This window comes from Myiozetetes cayanensis, unplaced genomic scaffold (genome assembly GCF_022539395.1).
Source record: "Myiozetetes cayanensis isolate MyiCay16 unplaced genomic scaffold, myiCay2020 scf13, whole genome shotgun sequence".
Classification (NCBI taxonomy): Eukaryota; Metazoa; Chordata; class Aves; order Passeriformes; family Tyrannidae; genus Myiozetetes; species Myiozetetes cayanensis.
In genome coordinates, this window is record NW_026086937.1 from 3469314 (window position 1) to 3488175 (window position 18862).

The 18862-nt window shown below is 40.8% G+C and overlaps 1 protein-coding gene across 4 annotated transcripts in view; it reads right to left on the minus strand.

Moving 5' to 3' along the window:
• The window catches only part of NYAP2 (neuronal tyrosine-phosphorylated phosphoinositide-3-kinase adaptor 2), a 130425-nt gene that overhangs the window by 9995 nt on the left and 101568 nt on the right, over positions 1-18862 (minus strand). For 3 of the 4 annotated variants that reach the window (XM_050308617.1, XM_050308616.1, XM_050308618.1), the window contains exon 6: positions 17147-17250. In XM_050308617.1, the coding sequence (XP_050164574.1) occupies positions 17147-17250 (104 nt within the window). Of the gene's footprint in view, positions 1-699; positions 17251-18862 lie in introns of all 4 variants that reach the window. The other variant, XR_007627989.1, reaches the window with a different exon arrangement.

Consider the following 18862-nt stretch of genomic DNA (forward strand, 5'->3'; position numbering starts at 1 on the left):
CTCTGGGGCTTCTTTTGTGGCATGTGAACTTCTAATGACCTAAAAAAATATCTTCCACTATAGCTTAGATGAGGACTTTCCACAACACCATATCCCCTTCAGCTGTTTCTCCTCGTGACATTTTGGCTGCTAAGTTCTTGGCTGGCCTGGTTTTAATGCTGTTGGTTTGTCTGAGGTGAAATAGAAAGCTCTGGCCAATAGGAGAGCCCCATAATTCACTTTCGCTTTCATAATTTTTTTCCTACTATGCAGGTTACCACTTACTGTGCTGAAATTCCAGAGGTTATGGGGCTGAGGGAGATGCTGTTGACTTCTGGCCCTCATGAGCATGTCCCCCTCCTGTTGGATGGGTAGAGGGGCTGACTCTTGAAGAACGAGAAAAACTGCATCACACATATGTGGTCACGGGTGTCATATACAAACACCCTTCCCTTCGTCACAACTGCATATCACAGATAAAATTAAAGCCCAACAGCTGATGTGAGGCTACAACGAATGCAAAATACAATGAAATAAAAGAAAAAGCAGCAACATTTGGAGGAGATTATTAGAAATGTCTCCTGGATGTGTAAACAAAGCGGTCTCTTAACAGTGCAATCTGTGTGCAGTGCTACACATCATTCAGCAGAGCCAAGCATGCTGGTTTGTTTTGGCAGGCTACAGCAAGTGAAGAAGAAAGGCTTTCTGAAAGCCACTTACCATCCTCTGGGAGGAAAAGGTACTCCCTCCCTCACGCCTGCTCTGAGACAGGAGTTTCCAAACTCTCCTTCCCACTGAAACTCTTGACGGCACTTTCTGTGGTGCAGATGGTTCCCAGCCCCCTGGCTGGGTAAGGTATTTCCACTGGGAGGGTGTGAAATCCCACTCCTAGAAGGCAGTCGTGTGCCACGGGTGCAAGCGGTGGAGGGCTATGTTAAGGAGCAACAGTTCATGATCTGCTATCTGATACTCTGAGCTTGACGTGGAGGTCCTCTTAGCACACGTTCACAAAAGGGGAGTTGTCCAAGGCAGGAAGGAGTTCAGCCAGAATCAGGTTTCAGAAAAATCTGAGCAGCAAGATCCTCACCCAGTTGAAGCCAACAGGAATGTACCGGCTGACTTTCCTGGGTCCAAGAATTTGACTACAGTTTGTTCAAATGAACAGTAAAAATAACCTCAATTAAAAATGATTTAAAAAGACTTCAGGAGAGGGCGCTTGGAAAATTACGCTGGACAAGATTTCTTTTGCTAACCGTGAGCTATAACGATTGCACTGCTGTTGAAGGTTGTTACTTCCAATGGCTGCAAAAGTCAGTAAATCAGGGTAGAACTACAAGCTAAAGCTGCAGTCATTTCTCTCTCTCTCTCTGACAGAGTTATTCTGGAGTAATACTGACACGAAAGACAGCATAATTTGGCCCAGGATAGTGAGTTGTTCATACAGCTCGGCACTGCCAACCCATTCTCCTGTTACTGTCAAATTCAAAACAACAATTGATTATTAATACAGAGCTTATTAAAAGTAACACTATGTTCAGGAACACATGGGGTGTGCAAGGTGAGCTGTGAAAGCAGACACTCTCCATGCAACAGGGAGTGCATGGTAAGGCTCCCTGGGGACAGTGGACAGTGTAACTGCAAATTCTTCCCTACAAGTGCCTCTGGTGTTTTCTAGAAGGCTTCCTAAGAAGCCAGCAACCAGATCAAATGATCCTGTGCATTTACCTACTTGCATCACAAGCACAAGAGCACACACAAGGTGTTAAGCACTGCACAAACCGCCCTTTCCAACCTTTCACAAATTTTTCTTTTTAAGGGACACAGGTAAGATCTCTATTTTCCCTCATGGGAAAGCATTTCCCCAGCACACTAATCTTAATTTTTTACAAAATGGATGGGAAGAGCACTTTGTAATCCTACCCTGTATGTTTAGCAGTAAAAGAATTCACTGACACATTTCTTTTCAACTCATGTAACAGCACATTTAAGGGCTATTGTAACTTCTGAATTCCTGCGTTTAATGTTTTGGTTTACATTACTCCGAGTTTCTAAACTTCAGGAAATATTTTTTATTTCAAATGATACTACTACAGAAAAAAATGAAAAGAGTCCCTGTAAAAACTATAAAACTAGAGTCCCTATAAGAACTACACTATCACTTAATGTAATTACATGATACAGTATCATAAAAAAACTCTGAACACCTTTTTTCAAACACAGAACTAAAAGACCTGACTATATTGTCTTGCACTCCATGGCCCACCACTTAAAAATGATTGACAAGAATCTCTGGAACTCCAGGAATTCCCAAAGATTCAAGATTATGAGCAATTAACACTTATCCTAAAATTTAATTAGCAAATGACTAGCAAACCTTCAACACCTCTGATTCCAGACCTCCAGTTTCATGATTCATTGCTTCCAATTACTAAATGTCACAGCTACTTTATACACAACCAGCCTTGCACACACTCCTGTGCCTTGAGTTTTCCAGTAACCCTCGGATTATTTTGCTGAGGCTACCAATAAAGCAAATTTGAAATGATAAATTCACTGTTCTGCTTTCCATTTTTGTGCTGGCAATCAGTCTAGATATAGATCTTCCTGACCTTGCGTTACTATCTTATTTGGAAACATGTATTCTTTTCATCTAAGCTTTTTTTTTTAAAACACCAAACAACTTCCTGAAATGTACTGCTTTATCACTGTTAACACACTCTGGAAATGCTAGTACATTCAAAATAAGAACCTGTAAAGTAATTGATATTGAGGATATTGTGTAAAATCATCTCATACATCCCAATTAGGCAGTGGATCATCACAAAGTGCATTCCTATTGAGATCACTCATGAAAAATCAAAGCTTCATCTATGTCTGTGCTAAACAATAAATGCAGAACTCAAGTAACCCAGCAAAACATAAAGGGAAATTCAGTATTGTATCAGTTCAGTCACAGGAGGGACAAAGAACAGATACTTTGCTAGAGTTCAGTGATACAGGGATCTCCTGTGTACTGCATTTTGCAGTGCAGCACCTTCAGGGTAACACTCTCGTCCCAGATTTCCTTGGAAGGTTACTAACCCTGTCTCTCCAGCATTTCCTCGTGCTGGAGGCTGCTGGTTAAGGTATGGGTGCTTAAATGCTCCTGAACCAGACTTCAAACAGCAGGATGGTTTGAGCAGTGACCTCAGTGACCACTGCAGCTGGCCCTGCCTATGGCTGAGTGACCACGTCCACAGCACAACTCATCTGTTAATTAGGGTTTCTTACTTTCAATCTGACAATTTTGGAAAACTGCCAGATTCCAAACCATCTCATGCAGAGATAAACAGCCCATTCCCCTTCGCACTGAGGGGTGGTGTGGAGAGGTGAGAGATCCTTTCTCCTCTGGATCCAACCTCTGCAGGCTGCAAAAACTCTCACGTGCAAGGGAGCTGAAGGCAGCAGGGTGCATTCTTTAGATACTGCTTCTACCAGGAAGGGCCCAAAAACTGAATATGGAAGAGGGAAAATGCATGGAAACAAGACCCTGACTTTGTAAGAACTAAGAAATGCGAGAAAGTGGACATTGAGGCCAATCCTAAAGTTACAAAAACGGGACATGTGGTGACATCACAAATTCCATTAGTTTCCCTGTTATATTGGACCTCATTTTTTCCAAGCTAAAACACATACATGAGCTTCAGCACTGTTCCTACTAAGTCAGTACTGGAATCCAAGATTTAACTAACTTTTACTGCTGGGACAGATGAAGAACTTCACCACACCAGTTTACCAGCAAAGCACCTAAGTCTGAATATTTATCTAGCATTTTCAAGAAAACGGTCAAGAAAACAATTTTAAAATAAAAGAAATATAAAATTAGCGAATAATATACAGAGGGAAAATGCCTCAGCACTCCAAGTTACTTTACTTTGAAGTTTCATTACTTAAAGTTGCTTTACAGATGAGAAATTCTGAAATATGCTCTTCCATTTCTCCTTTTTGGATGGTGAAATTGAGTCAATCATTTTCTTAGACTAAATGCCATTTCTCAAAAATTGTCCTGATTGTACAGAGGGGAAAAAAGTTCAGGAAAACATGACTAAAACCAACACTGAATGTACAGAGTTGATCTTATTTTTGTAGGGGGTTGCATCTTCCTTCTAAAAATGCATAAAAACATTATTAAAACACAGAGATCTCCACTAATGATTAATTTCTTACTCGAGTTTCGCATTCAGTTAATCAACAGTTGCTAGAGTTGAAAACTGTAGAGAGTTTCTAAAGAAATCAAAGATATAAGACGTTGCCTCAGTATGAAGTACCACATCTGATGTTACCTCACAGCAAGATCATGCAACTTCATTTATATCAGGAACGGTTAAATAATACAGTACCCAAATCTAATATTGACATGACTTCCTGACACATAAAATAGTTGAGATACAGGCAAGAGACTCAGACTGGTATCTGCATGCTTTAGAAAATGGGATTCAAAAGAAAGAGATTGACAAACTGTCAACCAGCAAAAAAACCACTGCTTTTCTCTGATTATAATTGTGTTTTAAATTTTGGTGCAGAGTTCAAGCAAGAGCCATGATCTCACCAATGTTAGTTTTAAAAATGCATATTACTGCTGTCTTTTCTCATTTTTTATTCTTTTCTGTTGTGAATTATACAACTGTGATTAGAAACCCTAGACAGCAAACGTGCTTTTTCAGACTGTAAAAAAAAAAAGATGGGCCAAGAGAATCAAAGAGTCCACGAATTGCCACCGATTTGCAAAGACTCGTGATCAGACCACTGGCCCATAAACTCTGAGCTCAGTCAGTGGAATATGTCCTTTCTCCATCCTATGTTTTGTGGAGGAAAAGCATTCCTTGGACATTCTAGTTACAGCTTATGAGTGAAATGGGAATTTGCTGTTGACCTGAGTGAAGTCAGAATTTAACCCTGCAACTTTAAATGTAAAGAATTTTCTAGTGTGCAATTTCAGTTGGGGTGAAGGCTCTTCCTAACAGTGTCTCTGCCATCCTACAAGTTTCTCAGTATTTCCTGCATAAAGATCTGTCTTCTGAGATTTTTCTGAGTAGCTGCTGCCACTCTGCTGCAGTAACTTAATCCACACCGAGACTAAATCATCTAGTACAATGATAATATTAACTGTAAAGGGAGCAAATTTATCAGTCCTAGGTCTCACAGAGAAACACAGATGATGATCATTTAAGCTCCAGTTCACTGAATAACTTAAACACATGCTCAACTGGAAAATATGTACCAGTCACCCCTTTGACTTACAGAGATATTTTGCTATGTAAGATAAACCAGAGCTTTGCTGCCTCCCCACCAGATAACTGAGCCTCCATACAGCTGTGTGGTGATTAATTTTACAAAGGGCTAATAAGTGATTGTTAGCTGTTTTAATAAATGCCTAATCAATTGGCAATTATATGTTACTGTGGACTGCAAAGCATAAGAGGCCTGACAAAAAGCGTCTGTAATGCTCCCATAAAATGGACTAATAAATTTGGGTGGTTTTATCCATTCCTAAGGCTCACCTGCACTGAAGAAAACATTCTTTCCAGCCTAAGGCCCTTCTATATCCAGTATTTAATCATGCAAGATGTCACAGACACGACTCACCCCCTAGATTGATGGCAAGTCCCTCATGTGAACAGAGATGGGATTTGCAGCACAGAAGTCCATCTGGTTTAGGGCATTTCTAAACCTTGGAGCACTTGAAGAGCATAAGATGCAGAGAACCAAAACTACACAGAGTGGGCTGTTACCAAATATTTTGCAACTACAGAAAACTGTCAGGAGAAACACCAACACATTCGCAATTTTGAAATCTGTTCAAACAATTTTTCTGAAAAACTAGAAACCTTAAAGTTAGTGAAAACAACAATCCTTTTAAAGTTGTCACTTAAAATACGTGATGTTTTTATTTTCATTGTTTAACAAGACAAAATGAGAATAAAAGTGGGTTATCAAAAGTGGGCGCTGGCATTCACACCTTTTTATAATTGTCATACACGTAATGTATATGAGTAGCCACACATTTCTAGTGAAAGACCATGAACAAACACACGTACATATACAGAGATATAGAAACGAACTATACATACATACATGAGTGAATATACATATTTATGTGCATACAGTATACAGACCAGATACTATACAGGTACAGTAAGTGCAATATACTGTATAAGGCTACACGAACACCGAGAGAGTCTGGTGAGGTGGTGACAACCATGAGGACACAGCTGGGATGGTTTGTGACCGAATGCAGACGGTGGGGACAAACTGGCCCTTCTGTGCCACGGGTTATGCGTCAGGCACACGCAGTTCAAACAGGAACGTGGTACAGTACATTCAGTTCATATACGAAAAAAAAAAAAAAGGAGGACAAGTGGGAGCGCGTGGAGGCAACTGAAATGCATATGAGCAGACAAATAAGGTTGTTCTACCTAGGATACAGAATGGTTCATTTACAGAGAATGCCTATATATAAACCCATGCTTTCATGAATTCATGCCATTTTTATTTCTATCTTTTCCTTTAAGAATATTATAAAATTCTTGCCCTGAGTTAAACATAAATACACACAGAAAAGGGGAGGGGGAAAAAGGAAATTGCATGCTTCTGGGGTTTTTTTTTAAATAATTTTCTAACCAAGGCACAATGTCTTCAATAGTGGTTGCAAGACCATTTGAAATAAACTTAGCAATTGCTATTGTTCTGGTGCTGTGACTAAACTAATTGTTTGCACACAAAAGTCTTAGAACAAGTTTTGAAGTGAATTTACAAGTTTTAGGAGAGAATAAGTAAATTTATGAGAAATGCCTTAAAGAGAGATTCCCTGAAGAGAAAGGAATGCTACTGAATTAAATTCCTTTATAGGCAACTTATTCATATTTGGACTGAAATTATTTCACATAAATGGCATTATATATTTTTTTAGTATTACTGCAACTTGTTACCTATTTTTAGTAGAATCATATACAACACTGTAAGATTCGCTAAAAATGAGATTAGGAAGTTCCAAATAATTTCTAGTTTCTTGTAGTAGGCAGGACAGGACAGGACAGGACAGGACAGTGGTCACACTGATTCACTAAGCTGAAGAGTCACATCTCAGGCACACTTGGCCAATGGTTATGCAAGATTTTCAAGGCATGTATCTCTCCATCTCATTGACCTGCATAAGTATGTTATCGGAAATATTAGCTACTAGTTTCTGTGTATGCCACTCTGCATGCCTGTGCTCAAGTCTGACTCTCAAAAGAAAGGTCATGCTTGTCTGTTGCCTCATATTCGAGCCCTGAGGCTCCAGAGGCACACGGTTCTCACCAACCTCCAGGGGCTCCAGAGGGTATGTCACCTTCCAGGGAATAACCACCTGCATCGTGCTGCTTTGGCTGCAGCACCTGTCCCCATAAATCTCTCTGTTGCTCAAAGTGTTGAAACACACCATCTCAACTCTACCAAAAACAGGAGCAACACAACAACCCCCTGAAACCACAGACCACGCAGGTGAGATCTTTGCCTGTCCTGTGTCTTTTAAAGAAACTGTAACTCCCAGTCTGAGACACAACTTGATAAAAGACAGTAGTGAAAGCAGGAAGTGAAAACCTCATAAATCCTGTTTTTCACTCTTTGTCAGAATATTGTTATATTTGAAAGGTTTCAACAACTTCTGTGACGGTCTGGTGCTCAGAGACCGGTCACTCCGTTTCCATGTCTGACACCCTCGTGCTGTGGCATTATGTTTTCTACAGCTGACCTGCTTTCACCCATTACTGCTTCTCTCCAACACATCTATTTTGTGCCTGAACACCATGCTGCTGAGCTGTATGGAGTAGGACAGAGCCACCAAAGCCAAGCTTGGGCCCTGAGACCAACCACAACAGCAGCACATGCTCAGATCCAACTCTGCCTGGCATTCCCTGCACTGGGAAGCAGAGGCTGCTTTGGTGCTGTGAGGCTGCTGGGCAGGCACTTAAATCAGAGTCTTAGCAAAACAGGACCCAGCAATGCATTGACCTGCTTCTTCTGCACAACCAACCCAGCTGAATGGGAAAAGAAAAGATGCTGGGACAGCAACAGGAGACTTGTCTGCTAGCAGAGAGACAGCTTTGACACATTTGCTTCGTGAGGGATGATGGATGTGGCAATTCCATCTGCTTCGAGGTTTGCATTTTATTTTCACTCCTTTTTTTAAATTTTTTTATTTTTTTTTTTAATAAGCATTCTTTATTTGCAGTTTGCATATTTAGAAACCATTTGCACTGCTCTGGACCCATGCACTGATTATGTAAGACCAGATTCAAGCTGAAACTCAACACAATGCAATGTGGAGCCTTCCCCAAAGCATTAACATTCTTCTTGTTGCTCTCATCCAAAATGTTGACAGAATACTTAGCTGGACTGACGACAGCAGAATTTTGCTTTTGTGTGCAAGAGATTTGTCTTTGCAGGGAAAACCCCAGAGCTGTGTAAAGTAATCCAACTGCTCCCTCTCGTGGGCACGGGGCTCTGCTGCACTTTAGAAAGGCACAAAAGCGTATTTGGAAGTCTAACAGATTCTTGGCAGTGCAAATTCCTCAGAGCTGTGCAGTGTGATGCTGCAGGACACAGCTCATGCCTCATGCCCTGGCACTTCTTGCGAGGTCGTGGCAGTCAGTGTGACTCATTCCTGACTCTTATGAACATGCAGCCTAAACAAGAAAGTAAAATCCTACGGCTCTGGGTGATTCAGGTTTTCAAATACGCTCAGGCCACACACTGGTCAAATCCAGACATCATCTCAAGGTAAAAGTTGGCCCCTGTCCCATCAGTGAAGTGCCTGTGCCAGGGGCTTCTTTCTGTACCCCTTAGTGGCTGTCCATCCTCCCAGGTAGGACCCAGAGGAGTTCCCTGCTCCCAGCTATTTGCAAAACTTGCATCCACAAGAATCACTCTATGTCCACATTCCTTTTTCTTTGCCTACACAGACACCAAAGACTTCTCCACTGGAGGAGCAGGACTTCTCCATGAGAGGGCCATTTGAGAGAGACAACATTTGCAAAGTGTCCCATAAAATGTTCCTGGTTTTCCACTTTTAGACATTCAAATGCATTTCATCGTACTAGTGACAAATAATGTAATATCACTGCACAGATACAGCAGATTGCACTGCAAATAGTTTTTGCACTTTCTAATTTCACAGAAACCAAACCTTAACCAATCCCTGACACTCACACACTTACCAGTCTACTCCCACCTGCAACCGCTTTCTCATCTATTACACTGACCTTAAAAATCCTTGGGGTAAGAACAGTCTTTGTTCCACACATATTGCCTACCAACACTTTATGACTATGACTCTCAGACAGCACTGCAATCATTATTGTGGTAGATCCTTGTGGCCAACATTAAGAAGGTTTTGGATCCAGTGACTATCCCAAGCCTTATTAAATGGGATGGTTAAACATAAGGAGCAATTAAGTCCCATTAAGTGAATAGCTTCTCAGGCAAAAATAGAAGCTACCATCTCAAGTAATAAATAGTGTATAGAAAGTCCAGACCAAAACCCCATGGGGCTCTGATTACAGAGTGAGTGCTATGGGACTCTTCCCACATAGTGGACATATATTTTGAATAAAGAAGAAGATCAAGTATCAAAAAGGAGCAACCATAACCTTGGCTCCAGGAGCACAGAAACAGACATCTCAGAGGCATTGCACTGGCTTGTAGGGGAACATTTGGCATTTACACACAGGGAGAAGAAAATGATTGCCACCGTTCCATGAATTGTTTCATATGTTTTGCTATTCTATGTCCAAAACACACAACAGACTTTCAGAACTTTGGAAAATTAGAGGAGAAGAGAGGGGCAGTCATATCAGAGTGGCAATTAGCACAGTAGCTAGATATTTCCCTTGAATGCAAATTTGGGACTGCATGCCCCCTGAGATCTTTAACCAGCAGCCCATGGGGATCTTTCTTCCCTTTGGTCAAGAGAGCAAGTATGACAGAAGATGGTTCTTTCACTGCAAATCCTCGTGCATTACAAGAACTACAACAGCAGAATCACTAGAGTTTGAAGCTAGTTCCAGTCTGAGATTCATCAAGGAGTGCATCGAGCCAAGGTTTACAATACTGGGCACTGACATGGGTTCACGCTATGTAACACATACAAATTCTCTTATTAGCACACCTTATTTTTTTGTGTTGCCATTTCCCTAGTACTCAAACTTGACGGAGGAGTACTTTCCTCCACAGAGTTCTCCATCTACCTGCAATGACTGTGTTTCTTTTGTATAATGAAAGTTAAAAAAAAAGGCTCCTGTGATCAGATACGAAACAGTGAATCTTGGTTTACAGGTGCTCATTTTTCAGCAGCAGAATTCATTAACTGCAGCAGCCAGGAACCCAGCCCTGCTACAGTGCCTGACAACTGCAGGGTGTTTGCTGACTCTTTGAACTCTTGTACACTACTGCTGGGGAAAATGGCAACTTTAAGCTGAGAATAATAGAAGAGCACAGATGCTTTGTTTATGCTCACGGAGTATTCGCTTTCAGATGCACATTTGCCCACTAAAGCATGATAATGTCAATTCGTTGGAAAAGTACTTTGTCTAGGTGCCTTCAAAAATAATTACAGCCATAATGGTAACAATTTCCCCTCCTTGCATTCATTAATTACCGTGTGACCACAATGCTTACAAGGCATACAAAGACTACAATATGCTTTATATACACAACTAAGGCTGGAGACAGTACAAGCTGGGCTTGTGATACTTAGTTGACCCAACACAGTTATTAATTAACTTAGATGTGAGACAAATACATAGCTGTGTTGCTGAAGAATGCTCAGTACTTGTCAAAATTCCATTTTAAATTATTCCTCCAAAGTTTTGTATGTTTCTTACAATAACCTTAAACTGCACTTAAACTACAATGTATTGCTCTACTGATGCATGTGGAAAGCAGCCAAATATGTATCTCAGCTTTCTCTTTGTTGTAATTCCCTTCCATCATGCTTTTGTTTTAAAATTGAACAATTAGAATGGGTGTTTGGGATTTTTCTGCTGGAGTACAAAATCAAAGAATAGTTGCCCCGAAGGCCTCACATCAGCTTTAATGCTAGAATTTTTTTCACAATGAATTGTGTGCCTTCTGATTGCATTTCAGTTGACACCAAAATACTGAGTCTTAAGCAAAATGTTATCTAAGCTGTTGTGTGGAAGAACTGGGATTTAATAAAGGAGTCTGGAGCAAGCCTCCTCCTCCCTCCCTCCCTCCCTTCCTCAGGAAGGTGCCAAAAGTGTGTAATTTCAGAGTACCTTTCAGCAGGACCAGCCACATTCATACTCTTTCTCCCAGTGCCTATGGATGGAGTGTGAAAACCTATAAATGCCTACAAACCTGCAATGGAAACTGCAGTGACTGTTATCTGTCCAGAAGCCTCTAACACACACAGAGCAGGAACGATCCCAACAAGCTTTCCAGGTTAATTAACTGAATTACCAGGTTGTCTAAGGGAACAGACAAGCAGCTCACTGAGGGTTTAGCCAGGTAATTCCCTCTGCAGGCACCTCTCTTCCTACCACCTATGGGGAAGTTGTATTATACCCCTGATTTAGACTACTCAAAAGTAGGTAGGTCACATGGGGAAAGAAAAGTGCTATCTCAGCTTTCTGAGAGCTCAGGCAGATACCAGAGAAGTAATGAACTGAGCTGCACTTCTTTTTTTTTTTTTTTAAATAAGCCATAAAAAAATTCAATGTTGATGCTGATATATTTTTTAGCTTTTTCTTCATTCCTTCAATGCACGTTGAAACTCCTTAATTCATAGCTGTCCATGTACCTTCATCCCCTCTTCTGAGTTATTCCTTCTAATCTCAGCATGGCTTCTGGATTTTACTTTGATCATCACTGTGAAGTTTAAATCTTCTTTTCTTGCTTAAATTGGAGCTAGATATCACTGCCCAGTTTTCCCCACAAGAAGACACCAGACCTTAAGAGGTATACACACCCTCAGAATTTAGATAGCATACCTCAGGAAAGGACAGTGCTGTCTGGCCACTGAAAGGCAAACAACTCACAGGCAGCATGAAGAGAGGCTGCACATTTGCAGATAAGGTAGACAGATTTGTAGAAATCCGTCTGGGAATAGGATCTGCTTTGCAGACAAGCTTAAATACCAAACTCCAGCTATCAGCAATTTTGTTTTCAAAGCATGTGTTTTCCTTCAGGTCATGGATCTTTGTTATAAGCATGCACTACTGTGCTGCTATGCAGCTTAGTACAAGGGATTTTCCAATCACTGTCTACATCTTAATGAAAATGAACCTCACTTTCTGCAAATTCATTTGCAGAAAAAAAAAATCCAGATAATTATATCACCTCTTTTTCTTCTTAAAATGGAAACAAGTTGTTTTTTTTTTTTTGCTGTGCTAAAGACTGTTTTAGAGAAGCATGGCAGTGACCTAGAGATAATTTTATGTACATTAGAACTCTGGATGTGAGATGCTCTGCTCTCCAGCAGAGGGACCTCCACAGCCCAGCTCTGCTTGAAACATTTTCTTCTTCTGTGACAGACATGCTGAGTGCACACGAATCCAGTGTGCAACAGGGATGTCTGAGCCCATCGACAGGATGCAATCCTTTGTTACCCTGAGGTGATGATGTGAAGAATGACAGGATGCCAAGAAAACTATCCCAGTGATGCCTGTGACTCCAAATCCTGCTTGCTTTACGCAGGTGAACTGTTTTGTTCACTATAGGGGTGCCCTGACAGGACTGAGCATTTACCACTGCAGGGTCAAACACCTGACCATGCCTGGTACAGAAGTCTCAGGCACCAACACAGAGGCTCCAGTAATAAAGGTGAGGATTCATTTATTGGGGTATCTGTGGACCACGTGCTTTATAAACCTCACATGTGGTTAAATTCTACTGTTCTCTACCCACTTAGATGGCTACAGAAAACTGTTACTCGGCTAAAAATGACTGTTTTCATTTCCATATAAAGGCCAAACACAGATGGACTTTCACTATCTCTAATGTTAGTCAGACATTTCTTATCTCTAAGATACAACTTGCTGTACTTTCTAGAATATTTTTCCATTCCCCGTAAGCTTTCTGTGAACACCAGAGAACCTTTATAGAATGACAGAATCACTTAGGTTATAAAATGCCTCAAGATAATGAAGTCCAACCATTAATACAACATGGTCAAGTCCACCACTAAACCACATCCCCTGCCACATCTGCACATTGTTCAATACCTGCAGGGGTAGTAGGATGGACTCAACTACTTCTCTGGGTAGCCTGTTCCATTGCTTGACAACCCTTTCTGTGAAGAAATTTTTCCTAATATAAATGCATTTTATCCTAATATGTGTGTCTAAGTGATATGGCAGTTCACTGACCATTTTTCTTTGGATTATGGGGGCTTCATTTTCCTCCCTGGCCCTGCCTTCCAGCTCAGGGGGCTGGTACCCAGAAAACAGCTGGTCTTACTATTGAACACTGAGGCAAAGAAAGCATTATGTACCTCAGCCTTTTCACCATCCTTTTTCACTGTGATTCCTTCCCCATCCACTAAAGGATGGAGATTCTTCTTTAGCCTTTTTTTTACTGCCAATGCATTTACAGGAAAATTTTTTATTGCCTTTTGTGGCAGTAGACATACTAGGTTTTCAGTCAGGTCTTGGTCCTTCTAATTCTTCCCCTGCATAACCTCGTGACACCCCTGTCCTCCTGAGTTGCCTGTCCCTTCTTCCAAACCTCATAAACTCTCCTATTTGCCAGAATTCCAGCTAAAACTCTGTTCAGACAGGCAGGTCATCTTCCCTTGCTGGTTTGACATTTGGCACATGAGGATGACCTGCTCCTGCACCTTTTAGATTTCCTTCCTTCTTTCCTTTTTTTATAAGGCAATAGGTTATTTCTAGAATGCTTCTCTGCTGCTTACACTCCTCTCTTCAGGGTATTTATATTGAGATGTACATTTAGGAAATACAGCTATATGCTACTTTTGTAGCTCAAAAGTGTTTCATGCTTCTCCCATGTTACACTTCCAAGCTTCCTACCTGACTTCCTCTGCTATTTCCTTAAATTCTTAAACTTTGTCCTTTCATAATCAATAAATTCAATTCCAAGATAAACTTATGTTCATCTTTCAGTTTAAATCGAGACAATTCAATATTTTATCCAAGGCTTCTTCCTGCAACCAGTTCTTTCCAAATGCTCTCCCCATTTCCCAGAACTAAGGACAGAATGGCAGGCTCTCTATTTGGCTCAGCATGTTGGTAACTGTTCTCTGACACTACATACAGAATGTTTAAAGCATTGTCCATCAGAGACCAGCTACATAATTCTTCTCTGATCATAAGCCCTTTTTATTTATAAGTGATCCCTCTAATGCTTACCATCAATACACCTTAAATAAGTTTTGTGAATACTGATGGTTACTCCTCACAATTCCTACACCAATAAGCAAACAAGAAATAAGAAAATAAGGCATAGGGGATTTAAAAGTCAGTAGTTACATATTTAGCCAGTATTTGATTGGAATAAAATATAGGTTTCCTTAGATCAAACCTATTTTTAGTTAATAAGCATCCTCACCACATCCTTAAATTACTGCTTTAAAAACAATGGGCTTTGAGAGCTCAGTTGCAAATCTTTTTTCCCCCACATTAAACATTCTGAAAACCATCAGTTTGGTATCCATGAAGATTTGAGAAAACCAATTAACAGTCATCTGCCCTTTCCCAGATCTTGTATCCCTGTATGAATGTCAGCTGTGCCCATCTGATCGACAAAGAGGTGGATAACACAGTGCATCCTTTTGATCTTTTGGAAAGTCTAACTGCTCGTTACAATGTGGTTAAGCAACCCAGTATCAATACAATCAATAGCCACAGCACACGAAAATAGATACCCTGTATGCCACAATCTGTCAGACTGAGGATGGGCTAAAAACCCAGCCGTTTGAAACACATTTCACCCGCCACAGATTATTTGCTCATTAAGATAGAATAGGTGTTGAAAGAGCACAATCAAAGTAATGTTTTTATCTGCCATGGACATGATCAGACTTCTGCCACTCCACTGGAATCAAGGTTAAATCCACACCTTTAAAAATTATGTTATCATAACAAAGGGCAACATAATAGATGGACTGTAAGATATTGTCAGCTTGAAGGGAAGACTTAAGGAGAGAAAGCTTGCACTAGTTTTTCTTGCTTTTCATGAAGTCTTGACCATACCATACATTATTCAATTAACAAGATCACCCTCCTACAGTCACTTGACAATTCCTCTTATCATCTTTGTTCCTTTCTTCTGTATGAATTGAGGTGGATTTTCCCTCCACAGTTTCAGTGAACTCTGGCTGCAGCTTCTAAGAGCCTCATTATCTCTTCTATCACATCAGCTTCTGCTTTAAAGGCTTATTGTTTAGTTCTTAGTATAAATGGAGAGACTGAAATCCCTTCAAAACACCCAAAGTGCCTTTGCCACTGAGTAAACAGCAAAGAATCATCTGTGCTGTAAGACCCATTTAATCAAAAATATATACTACATGAACACTGGGATCCTCAAAACCTTTGGAAGTGCAATTACCCTAATTTCTTCCTTAGATGAAGGAACACTTGATGTGTTATTTAAATGGGCTGTCACTTTGAATCTCCATTATGGATGTGATTTGCTTATGTAAAATATGCTTTAGAAATGTGCATGGTTCTGTCAGGCTCTGTGTCCAGCCGGGCTCAGAAGAAACACAATAGCATCAGTTCATACAGGTTACAGAATGGTAACCTGTATGGACCAGGCTGGCCAAATATAACCTTCCTAACAAGTAGCTGGTTGTCTGGAGTCAATAAATCAGCCTTACTCTTCTGGTCTTTACTTTGGTCAAGACCTTACAGAAGCAACTTGCCTAGCTAGAGACAATGCAAACATGTGATTATTGCAAAGCAGTCCTCAGGGAGTTTCTCCACTCAAACCTCACTGATGTTCAACAGGATTTTGGGGACTAATTCCCTGAAAATTCACCATCTAAGTAAGAGTGCCTGGGTGTGTGTGCATACATATATGCATGGGCACATAAACACATATATGTTGGTGTGTCCTTGTGCACACATAGAGCCCCCCACGCACGCAGTGATGTGCGGGCCCGCACACACGAGTGACATGAAACCAGAGTGCTTCGACAGAAGGCATTCACATGATGTTCAAGCCAAACCTCTTCTCTCAGTTGCCACTCTCACTTAGTTCTGTCAAACTAATAATACAGGTCTGTGCAACAAAATGTTATGGTATCAGTATTAGCATATGAAATAAAGGTAAGTATAGGTTTCCCATGTCTTTATTTCTTTTCCATTTTCTCTCTACTGGAGAAACTTGCCAAACCCAAACACTTCCATTTCCTTCTATGTGGCAGTTTTGTTTCTGATGAGGAAAAAAAAAAGTATCTCTGTTTAAGATAAAATGAGGTGTTGTCCCTTTGATTAGTTTTTCTGATTCCTAATATACAATAAATATAACTACAGTGGACTATTTAATAGTCCTTGTAAGCATTACATGGTCTATAGCTGAAGAGAGTCTAGCTGCCTTAACTAAAAGAAAAATCACTTGCTGTAAGAGCAGTTTTCAGGACAGTGATAAATCACAGTGTCATACAATCATGCATTAAGCTCCAACCAAACGTGAGACTGGCACAAATATTAAAGTATAACTGAGCAGAAGTCAAGTATGTACAAGTCTTTGACAAACATTGGTGTAAGTGCTCTAGACAAGACATTTAAAAGAAATTTACATAAAAACATAGATTAAATTTATCAAAGTTTGATAAATTTTAAGACAGTAAAAAAGTACAGAAAACATGAAAAAATAAAAAGCCCAGCCAGTTCATACAGTACAGTTTTACTACATTTATATTACAGAATGAAGACAGAAAAAGATACAAGGAATTAAGAGCAAAGAAAATTCTGCTGGCTGCGGCCAGTGGAATTTCATTGCCAATGGGAGATGCGCACACACAGATGCACGCACACGTACGCACGGAAAATAAAGACAAAGACCCAAAAAAACCATTTACTGTAACAAATGACAGACACAGAGGTGAGAAACACTTGGCATGTTGCAGCACATGGAGTCATTCACGATTGGCTAACGATGGTACCTGGCTCGGCTGAAGGTCACTGGGCTGCCTGAGCGGTGTCACGGAGGGAGGAGGCACACCTGACGTGGATGCAGACCGACCTAATCTGCAGCTTGCTTTAGACTCTGGAAAGGAAGAGAGTAGAAACACCAGTGAACAGGAGGTGGGTTACAGCTGCAGTAAACTGAAACACGCTGGACCCAGGATTTCCCTTGAAACGGAGACTCCAGGCTCGGTTACTGGTTAAAGTCTCAGGCATTTGGCTGAGTCATAAACAGAAGCTGAGATCAGAAGGAGAGGGATTAAGACAGAACCCATTCCATGTCCTGGCATCTCTGCTCCAGCACCTCTGAAGATGAAGCACAGAGCCCAAACCAGCAGATAGACAGGAAGAATATAAAAGAAACATTCTTGTTGCCCCACCCCCTACTCCCCAGTGCCTTTTCTACTCCTCTTGTAATACAGCAGTGATTAAGGGAGTTACAGCAACTTCTGGTTTCATCTCTCCATCCCAGGGCTGAGGGACAGGGCAGCCCAAAGACTGATTGTGCTGAGGGAAAGCATAAAATGCCAGAAAATAAAGGAGGCAGTGTATGAAGTGCTGAGGATACTGTCCCACTTGGGGATTTGGAATGACACCAAAAACACTTGGAACTCTGATGTCAGTGGCAGTAAATTGAGAGACGTAATGTAGGAAGAACAGAGACAAACTAAAACACCAGCAGTGGCAAAGTCAGCTGCCCAGAATGAAGGTGATAACGGAAGTAGAGGTTACCTTGAGAGAAAACTCCATTTCAGAGAAGAACTGCACAGAAATTACACAGTTATTTCATTTTCCTTCTGCTGTTTTACATGAAGGCGTTTCTAAGAAGGTTCCCCATTGATTTCCAGTGCAGGTTATTTTGTACATGCTGACACGAGGTGACCATGCAGCTCAGGAGGCCTGGATGAAGGCTTTTATATCTAAAACATGCTGACACCCACGTGCTACCCCAGCATTCAACACTCCACATCTGGTCTAGAGGAAGCTGCTTTTCCCTGAGAAAAAGGTCTGCCTGTTTCTGCCCAAGAAATTTTTTTTGTCCCTACCTTTCCTTTATATGGCTGAGGAAACACCTCTCAACCCACTTCTTGGCTTGGATCATTGTGTTAATTCTCCTCATGTTTCATAAGCCCTCCTTCCAACCCTGCACCTGTTTTTTCTATTTAGTGGGCAAACACTGAGACCAAGAACATTTGCACTCTCCAGACACACTTTGTACAACAAAAGGCTCTCACTTTTAGCATTGATAGTATTGCTTTACCATGAATAACAAGTAATTATAATACCACGCCTCATTACAATTTAAAGAATTTTTAATTTTTTAAGTAAAGTTTAAAGAATTCCTCCTATTCAATTTCATGTTTTCAAGAACAGAGTAGGGACCTATGCCTTGTGCAATCCTGGTTTAGCAAATTTGTCTCTGAAGCACGTATTTTCTCACATGTCTTTTTCTTATGTGTTCCTGAAATTTATTTTCTCCTGCCTCATTTACACTGCTGCCTTGTCTATGTTTGTTTACACTAATTTCTCTATTTCCTACGTGGATCTCCAGTATCAGTAGCCACTGGATGGGCCGTGGTTTGAAAGGAAGAAGACATCTATCACCAGCACACCCTTAAGGTCACTTGGCACACCTTGGAAGCTTGAGGACAGCTGGCACATTACTCCACATACCAACAACATGCTGAAAGGGG